Here is a 9,991-nt window from a genome sequence, read left to right on the forward strand (position 1 = left end):
AGGAATGTCTACATTTTGGTCAATAATTTTATTGACAAGAGACTGTTGTAGGCATCTACATTCTGGTAAAGGGTAAGTGTAGACAGAAGTTTTTCTGTTGATTTTTCTAACTCTAGGGACCATGATTCCCTTGCGGTCACTTTCACTGAGCATGTCATCCATCTGATCCTTGAAAACACTCCAACTGCAAAATCAATGCACAAATATTTCATGTCCTCTATATTTCAAAGATTGCATATCCTAAGCTTCCATTTTGAATCCATACATGTGACATTGATAACTAAACATAAATGTCACACGCAGACAAGGATGGGAAACAACTGCATTAACAAACTCGTTGGAAGTTTAATTAAAGCCAGACATAAAATTAGTGATAGCGTTTGGGACTTGAGACAGATCAGGACAGCTTTTTCTGTTCGTTCTGATAGACAACAATCTCTTATTCGGAGAGGGGAAGAGGAATAATGCTCGAGTTAGTATTGAAATATTGTTAAATAATATTAGTATCAATGAATATATTATCCCGATTGTATTTATGGGAATCTTTTCGAGTTTCCTTGCTTAGTTCATCCTATCGCTAATCCTTAGGAATAATTAGGTCAGCCTCAAGCATCACAGACTAGTGAGCAACTTGTTTGTATATATATAGAGAGAGATAAAAGAGATCAAATTACACCAGTTTAATACTTGACACTATTACACCACTAAATACCTTTCAATGAATACATATTTTGCAAAATTTACTGCTGAATTAAAAGTTTATATTATCTAGATTATGTCTATTTTTATTTAAATGTAAAATCATTTGATATATCATTGAGATACACCAAGATTAACGACTAGGTAGTTAATCCCAGATCGTTGAGCATCACGGCTAACCCCCAAAAAGTGGATAAGGAGTTGTGGGATGGCTACTATTTCTTGGACATATTACACGAATAACAATATATGTTTATACATTTTATGCAAAATTAAACAATGACTCAAACATTGAAATATTCATAAGAGGAATGCTGGGGACACACCATTTAACACACTCTTATTGACACTCTCTCATTCATTGGTTCATATCATCTCATTTTTTAATCTTTTTACTTGTCACCGGTTAATAACCTATTATTTGATTTTTATTTGTTTCAAGATTGAAAAAAAAAAACGTCATTCACAAATATCAGGTTTAGAAATTCTTCCTCTCGTTGATGAAGTGTTGTAACTTACATCTACAAGTGATCAAATTTCATTTTCCCCTCTTAAGAAATCTGATATTCCAAAAGACCAAACTAATCAAAAATGAAGAAAAAATCAATAAACAAAAAACATTAGCAGTAAGAAGTTCCAAGAACGATATGAAAGAAGGATTTCCTCGGTCTCTCTCTCTCAAACCATTGAAAATCACCACCGAACAACATCCTAGCTCTCACACTCAGCCACCAACCATCGCGCACAGCCAGTCACGACTCACAATCCCACTGTCCTGTCATTCTGGTAAGCAAGCCACCACCTCACCTTACCATCACATACCACAAATTTCTTGTACGCTTCTGATCTGATTTATCCCGTATATAACAAACCCTTTGATGATCTTCTTTTTCTCAAACCCCTTAGATCTGACACCCACAACAAATTAGAACTCATTGAGCTATCTATTAAGTCCTACCAAAGATTAACAACAACACAAAATTCCACTTTTTTTAAATGTTGATTTTTTTCATAGAAATATTCTCAAAATATAGTTCAAACGATTATTAAAAGAATGGGGGTTTTCATTGCAAGAGATTTTAGAATCACATTCAACATGAGATTCAAGAACTTTTGGATTAGTTGTAGAAAAAGCACAAATGAAAATTATTGAATGAGAAGAGAATATTTGAAGGAATGGAATTTAATTACTTACACCAAGATCATAACAAGAAGAAACATTAAGACTTCACGCTAAAATGAAGACAGGAAGAAATCTAGACAATAGACACCTAGGAATGCAAGTTTGCTACTCCACAGGGTGACACATGAAGTATGGGAATGCATATTGTGATAGGAACCTGAATAATGGGCCTGAAACAAAGGTAGGTCTTGCTGCAAAGAGACCTGTTATATGGAGGGTTTATTCTAGAAGAAAGAAAGTGGGCCAACAGAGAGAGAAGGAGAAGTTGATTAATGAGGTGGCAGTTGGTCCCATGTGATTCTGTTAAGGAGGTATATGTGCATAGGGGGACGTGGGAGAATAGAGGAGGAGAGTAATCATTAGCTTATTAGTGCTTTAGGAGAATAACTATTCTCTGGTTAGGAGCTAGGCTCTGGAATTATCCTTTGTATTGATTTTCAATTCTTATTTCCATTAATACACATACCCATTTACTCCATTGATATTGTTATATCTTGTTTTCTGTTATTGAGCTACTAGTAATTTCTTCCTATTTCTATCATATTGACATGGTAAGGTGGCATGTGCCAAGGCATGCCCCTTTTATGTTGCACGGATGTGCTGTTGTATTTTTTGTCGGGAGTATGTTGAAGTTGTGGGATTTTAGAGAAAATGAGGAGAGAAAATAATAAGGGTTTGAATATTATTGATAATAGCTTAATGCTGACTTGATTACAATAGACTCAATACTAATCTCTATTTATAGAGAAACATAGCCTAAATCCTAAATTAGGAATAAATCATAATAATAATAAAAGATATTCTAAGATATCTCTATAATTATAAATTGATCCTAAGAAATAATTTAAGATACTCTAATATAATATAAAAGATATTATAAGATATTTTTTAATATTCTAACACTCCCCCTCAAGCTAAAGCTTACTGAGCTTTAGCTTGCTACAAGAAAATATTTTGCTCCACAAAATAATAAAAAATATGGAGAGGCAACTCAGGGATGCATGCGAAGTCGGAGAGAATTGCTATAAATATAGCCTAGCCAGATAGTCTGATTAATCATCAGCCTGAGAGAAATTCATGGAAGGCAATTGAAAAAAGCAAGCTCCGTTCTTCTAAAAAACTGCATTTGGAAGCTTAAAACCAATAATAATGGAGAGGCAACTCAGGGATGCATGCGAAGTCGGAGAGAATTGCTATAAATATAGCCTAGCCAGATAGTCTGATTAATCATCAGCCTGAGAGAAATTCATGGAAGGCAATTGAAAAAAGCAAGCTCCGTTCTTCTAAAAAACTGCATTTGGAAGCTTCAAACCAATAATAATGGAGAGGCAACTCAGGGATGCATGTGAAGTCGGAAAGAATAGCTATAAATATAGCCTAGCCAGATAGTCTGATTAATCATCAGCCTGAGAGAAATTCATGGAAGGCAATTGAAAAAAGCAAGCTCCGTTCTTCTAAAAAACTGCATTTGGAAGCTTCAAACCAATAATAATGGAGAGGCAACTCAGGGATGCATGTGAAGTCGGAAAGAATAGCTATAAATATAGCCTAGCCAGATAGTCTGATTAATCATCAGCCTGAGAGAAATTCATGGAAGGCAATTGAAAAAAGCAAGCTCCGTTCTTCTAAAAAACTGCATTTGGAAGCTTCAAACCAATAATAATGGAGAGGCAACTCAGGGATGCATGTGAAGTCGGAAAGAATAGCTATAAATATAGCCTAGCCAGATAGTCTGATTAATCATCAGCCTGAGAGAAATTCATGGAAGGCAATTGAAAAAAGCAAGCTCCGTTCTTCTAAAAAACTGCATTTGGAAGCTTCAAACCAATAATAATGGAGAGGCAACTCAGGGATGCATGTGAAGTCGGAAAGAATAGCTATAAATATAGCCTAGCCAGATAGTCTGATTAATCATCAGCCTGAGAGAAATTCATGGAAGGCAATTGAAAAAAGCAAGCTCCGTTCTTCTAAAAAACTGCATTTGGAAGCTTCAAACCAATAATAATGGAGAGGCAACTCAGGGATGCATGTGAAGTCGGAAAGAATAGCTATAAATATAGCCTAGCCAGATAGTCTGATTAATCATCAGCCTGAGAGAAATTCATGGAAGGCAATTGAAAAAAGCAAGCTCCGTTCTTCTAAAAAACTGCATTTGGAAGCTTCAAACCAATAATAATGGAGAGGCAACTCAGGGATGCATGTGAAGTCGGAAAGAATAGCTATAAATATAGCCTAGCCAGATAGTCTGATTAATCATCAGCCTGAGAGAAATTCATGGAAGGCAATTGAAAAAAGCAAGCTCCGTTCTTCTAAAAAATTTTTTTTTTTTTTTTTTTTTTTGCGCAGTGAACAGTACCGCGCGATGAGCAGTGTTCCGACTGATCTGCTGAAAAATAAACGAAAAGCTACAAAGAATGGGTAAATCGGAATTGGGACACGGTTTATGAAAAAAAAATCTCACCAAATGTTGGAATGTTAGAAAAGAGAAACTATGATTACATTCCCTAATTGTTGGGAACTCGACAGCGGAATAGAGGTGGAATCGTTCAAGGAGGATCGAAATAGGCTCTGATACCATGTTGAAGTTGTGGGATTTTAGAGAAAATGAGGAGAGAAAATAATAAGGGTTTGAATATTATTGATAATAGCTTAATGCTGACTTGATTACAATAGACTCAATACTAATCTCTATTTATAGAGAAACATAGCCTAAATCCTAAATTAGGAATAAATCATAATAATAATAAAAGATATTCTAAGATATCTCTATAATTATAAATTGATCCTAAGAAATAATTTAAGATACTCTAATATAATATAAAAGATATTATAAGATATTTTTTAATATTCTAACAGAGTATGCTGCAAATCTTGAACAACAAAATGATGAAATTGAAGATGATGAATGTTGTAAAAATAAACTCCAAAGCATGTGTATGACACCAAGTTTTAGATTTTATTCCCCCCACCAATCTATATATATTGGATGCAAACGGATTAACTAACGAATTCCCTTTAGAATACTTTGGAATCTTTAAAGTGAATTGCACATTCACATCAAGTCTATCGATCATGATAGTTTATAGAATAAAGTTTTTTCATTTACTCTCGTGCACTAGAGAAATGACATAGAAATATTTTTGACAGAAGTTTGACTCATGTAACATGAAATTTGTCGTCTACTTTCTACCTCTAAAGTGTCTTTATTTATAAAAAAAAACTCATAGACTGGTGAAGGAAAACAAGTCTTGAGAAAGTTTGTAACCTTTAGTAGCTTAACAGATACATTGGTTTGATGGCTAACAGATGCATTAAACTCAAGTATTGCATCCACCTGACCAAATGATACATTAAGTTATTTAATTTTACTACATTAATATAGTTATTAGAGAATTCCAAATATATTCGGAAATTCCCCTCACAATCCCCCACCATTTTCAAAATACATCCAAATCCGTTATTTTGAAAATCTCATAGTTTCAGATAAAGGTATCTTACGATTTAAACTATTATTTAGTAAATTATATTTTCACTTATCCCCGAATAGATTGGTAGACAAGCTTTGAATCAACCATTTATTAGAACAAATGTGCATAGCTCACACATGAAATCTTGGTACCATTGGTCGAATTATAAAAATGACACATTTGATAAGCCTTTGTGTCTCATATCCTTTTCATGAGAATTTAAGAGTTAAGCCTTGAACTCTATGAAGCGGACCACTGCATTCTCATATAGGTGGACTATATTATAAATGCACCTATAATTATACATTCCAACAAATATATGTTATATGTTCATTAAGATGAGGCCACATCCTACCATTTTCATTTTATGGTCTGTGTATTTTTACCCTTTGGTATGTATCTATTGTCAAGTATTTCAATCACTCTAATAGTGTATTTTCATATTGAACTTGAGACTTAATCTTACTCAAGTGTGAGTTGATCGTTTCCACCATTGATGATTATTTAGATATTACCGTGTATCACATCCCTAATAATGTCTTCAACATTATGTCATTTGTCAAACCTTTCGTCAAAGGATGTGCAAGATTTTTCTCAGTTATTACAAACACTATGGGTATCACTCCATTAAATCATTTACATAGTTATGTCTTAAATCAATATGTCTAGAATTTTCATTATACATTTGACTATGTGCTTTTGATAGTGTGGATTGAATATTACAATATACGATACTAGTGTCATTAGCTTTGGCCAAATTGTTGTCTCATACAACAAATCTTAGCCATTCAGCCTCTTTACTATTTGCAGTTAGAGCAATAAATTTTGCCACCATGGTGATATTGGCAATGGAAATTTGTTTCTTTGAATCCCAAGAAACTACACATCCATCAAGGTTGAAGATCTATCCACTTGGGGAATTATGATCTTTAGCATAAGTTACCCAATTGACATATGTATATCCTTCCAAAACTGAAGGATATCCACTAGAGATTAAATTATTCTTAATTGTTCATTTCAAATATTTTAATACTTTATTAATAACATTTCAGTGTTCTTTACTTGATTTGCTTGTATACCGACTTAGTCTTCCAACATCATATGTTATATCAAGTCTGGTACAAGTCATGACTTACATCTGATTACCTTTAAATAATCTAGTTATGCCACAAGATATCCTTTAGGTGGTTGTAAACTATATTTTATATCAAATGGGGTAGAAACATATTTACAATCAAAATGATCAAATTTCTTTAGCACTTTCTCAATATAGTGAGATTGGGATAACCCAATATTTACACTATCTCTTATGATTTTAATTCCTAAAATCACATTTAAATCTTTCATATCAAAATTTTTAAGTTTTAATTTTTTCTACCTCATCTAAATTGGTGCTAAAGATTAATATACCATCCACATATGAACAAATCATAACACCATTTATATATTATTGATATTGTTGACCAACTGTCACCAAACCATGATAGTTTTGCCATTTAATCTCTTTACATTGTATTACATACAATTCATAAGTATCTCAATTATCATATACACAAACTTTTATGTCACTCTACTTTTTACTATATTTATAAGAATCTCAATTTCAAATTTTAATTTTCTTTTCAATATATCCAAGTCTAAGATATAATACATTGAATATATTAAATATATATTGCCACAAGCTAACAAAGTATGATCATAATAATTTCTCATAATCAAATATCATAAGGTGGACTCAAACATGCAAGTCATCTACTCCTTAACAAATAAAAATTCATTTATTTTCTAGTAAAGAAACCATTTCTTCAAATTTATATTATAACTAATACATGCATCATAAATTCTATTTGTTAATTCAAGTTTCATATTTAAATATGTTCTATGCTAAATTCAAATAAGTATCACAATAAAAAAAAATCAATGAATAAAATCATTAAGATTTTCTATTAGTTTCTTCCACCAACATTTGTCAACTTACAATAATTCAAAATAGATCCAAATCATTTTCAATATCAAGGCAAGTAAGAAACAATTACTTTCATACTATCATACACATATACTACGAGATCATTCATTCTAAATAAATAAAACTTCTTGCATGAACCAATTAAAACCCCACTTGGTATTTATGAAAGTTAGTTATACTACTTTTATAATAAACTAGTATACAAGCATGCATCATAAGTCAAACATATGAATGCTAATAAAATCACATACTTGTTAGTATCAAAACATGAACTCGTAGTATTACAATTATGAGTATTTCATAAAATCATAGAAATTTAAAATCATATAAACTTTATGATCTACGGCCATGGTAATTAACATCAACGACAATTTTGTTTCCAAAATCAAAAGGTTCAATATAATTTTTACAACATATTGTCATTCCAATTTTTGCATTCTTTCTGTCAACAATATCAAAATATAATATTTGAAACCAAAATATCAGTCAATAGTCAAACTCATACAATGCCACTAATAAAAATCAAGACAAACTGATATTCAAAATTCCAACAAACAAAATTCATGCATATATAAACCACAATAAAATTATCATAAAATTATATACGCTAGCAAGTCAACAATAGGGCATGCAATCCAGACTAATATATAATCTTTAACTTAATATATGAATATCAAATATTAATATAAATTAATTATGTACCTTTCACCATAATCATAAATTTTTTATTGTTCAGCTTCTTTAAAGAAGTAGTCATTGTTCAAAAATAAATTAAAACCAAAATCGAACCTAAAGATTGTTGAATCTTTTATTAAGGATATACTGCAAATCTTGAACAAAAAGATGATGAAATTGATGTAATAAAGGTTGCACAAATAAATTCCAAAGTGTGTGCATCACACTAAGTTTTAGGTTCGATTCTCCCCCACCAATATATGTGTATTGGATGCAAACAGGTTAACTAGTGAAATCCTTTCAGGATACTTTATAATCCTTAAAGTGAATTGTACATTCATATCAAGCCTATCAATCAATGATAGTTTACAGAATAAAATTCTTTCATTTACTCTCGTGTACTAGACAAAAGTAGAAATGACTCATAAATATTTTTTACAGAAGTTTAACTCATGTAACATGAAATTTTTCTTTTGCTTTTTGCTCTAAAGTGTCTCTATTTATAGAGAAATTCATAGATTGGTCAAGTAAGACAACTCTTGAAAAAGTTGGTAACTTAACAGATGCATTGGTTTGATAGCTAATAAATACATTAAACTCAAACATTGCAACCACTTGACCAAGTGATACATTAAATTATTTAATTTTGTTACATTAATATAGCTATTAGAAAATTCCAAATATATTTTGAAAATTCTCCTCACATGTGCAACTATGTGGAAGCCCCATTTTCGAAGGCTCTTCCTAAAATATTGTTAAATATTATAATGTAAATATTATATTATAGTAGATGGACTGCAAGTATTCTGCCCCGTTAGTATTATTGTAAATTAGGGTTGTTTAATACCCTTTGTCTATATAAAGAAATTTCGTTATGTAGTTGAAACACACGGGTTATTCACAATATGTCTCTCAATACTCTTTATATTCAACATGGTATCTAGAGCCAACTGAGAGACAACCCTAATCGTCAACTACCCGGTCGACCCACTGTCTCCGGTGAATATTTTCTTTGGCAAACCGTGTTCTCAACTCCGGTTTTCCCCCTCTGCTGTTGATACGCTGATTTCTCAACTTTTGTTTAGCCGTTCACGCCCTAACGTAGCTGTCGTCAATGCCGTCACTGTTTCTGACGAGTTTTTTCGACGAACGACCACTCTAGCAGCGTCGTACACCTCAGATCGGCCAAACCCTTCCGCCGCGTCATCAGCAACTCCCTCACGCGCCCTCACGCGCTGCCTGTCCTCACGCGCGTGAGATCCACGCGCCGCCCATTGCCACCACGTGTGACGGTGCGTCCGGCGGCCGTTCACGGTGCCGCTTCTTCCACCGCACTCGCCTCGGCCCCCTGCTTCCATATATGCCCTCAGTTTTCAGTTTCGAGTTACAGATATACGAGTTCCAGTTCAAACAGCCCCTGTTTTCCCGATTCCGACGCATTTTCTGACAATCTGTGTTGACCATGGCGTCCCAGTCTTAAACAAAGAGCATATTCACCAACTACATCACTTATCCTCTCTCTGTTGAAAAATTGAATGGATCAAATTATGATAGTTGGGCTGCCAACATCAAACTATGGCTACGTGGTCAAGGTTACGAGGATCATCTCACCCTAAACCCTGAAAAGGTGAGTGTGATTGAAACATCCAAATGGAGTCAGATTAATGCTCAGTTGTGTAGTGTCATTAAGTGTACACTTCATTCAGATGTTAAACCGATTTTCCGTCCGCATCTCACGTGTGAATCGATTTGGAGTCAAGCAAAGGCACTTTATACTAACAACGCACAACGTCTCTATGGAGTTTGTCACCGCTTGTTGAATATCATTACTCCGAAGTCACTCGATGGCTCTATTTCTGCATATCTTGGCACCGTTCATAGTGCACTTCATGACTTTAATGAGCTTCTCCCTCCTGCTGCAAGTAATCCAGCTGAACAGAAGAAGGAGTTGGATCAACTCAGCACCTTCTTCATGCTTCTTGCACTCTATGGCCTACCACA

At 33.4% G+C, this 9,991-nt stretch overlaps 1 protein-coding gene across 2 annotated transcripts in view; it reads right to left on the reverse strand.

Annotated features, from left to right (window-relative positions):
• The window catches only part of LOC101499555 (O-fucosyltransferase 10), a 29,979-nt gene that overhangs the window by 8,695 nt on the left and 11,293 nt on the right, over positions 1–9,991 (reverse strand). The window contains exon 10 of one of the 2 annotated variants that reach the window (XM_073365247.1): positions 997–1,607. The exons of the other annotated variant lie outside the window; for it this stretch is intronic. Within the exon in view, the coding sequence (XP_073221348.1) occupies positions 1,514–1,607 (94 nt within the window). The 3' untranslated portion in view covers positions 997–1,513. Of the gene's footprint in view, positions 1–996; positions 1,608–9,991 lie in introns of those variants that run through there. 2 annotated transcript variants of the gene reach the window in all.

This window comes from Cicer arietinum, chromosome 2, assembly GCF_000331145.2.
Source record: "Cicer arietinum cultivar CDC Frontier isolate Library 1 chromosome 2, Cicar.CDCFrontier_v2.0, whole genome shotgun sequence".
NCBI classification, from domain to species: Eukaryota; Viridiplantae; Streptophyta; class Magnoliopsida; order Fabales; family Fabaceae; genus Cicer; species Cicer arietinum.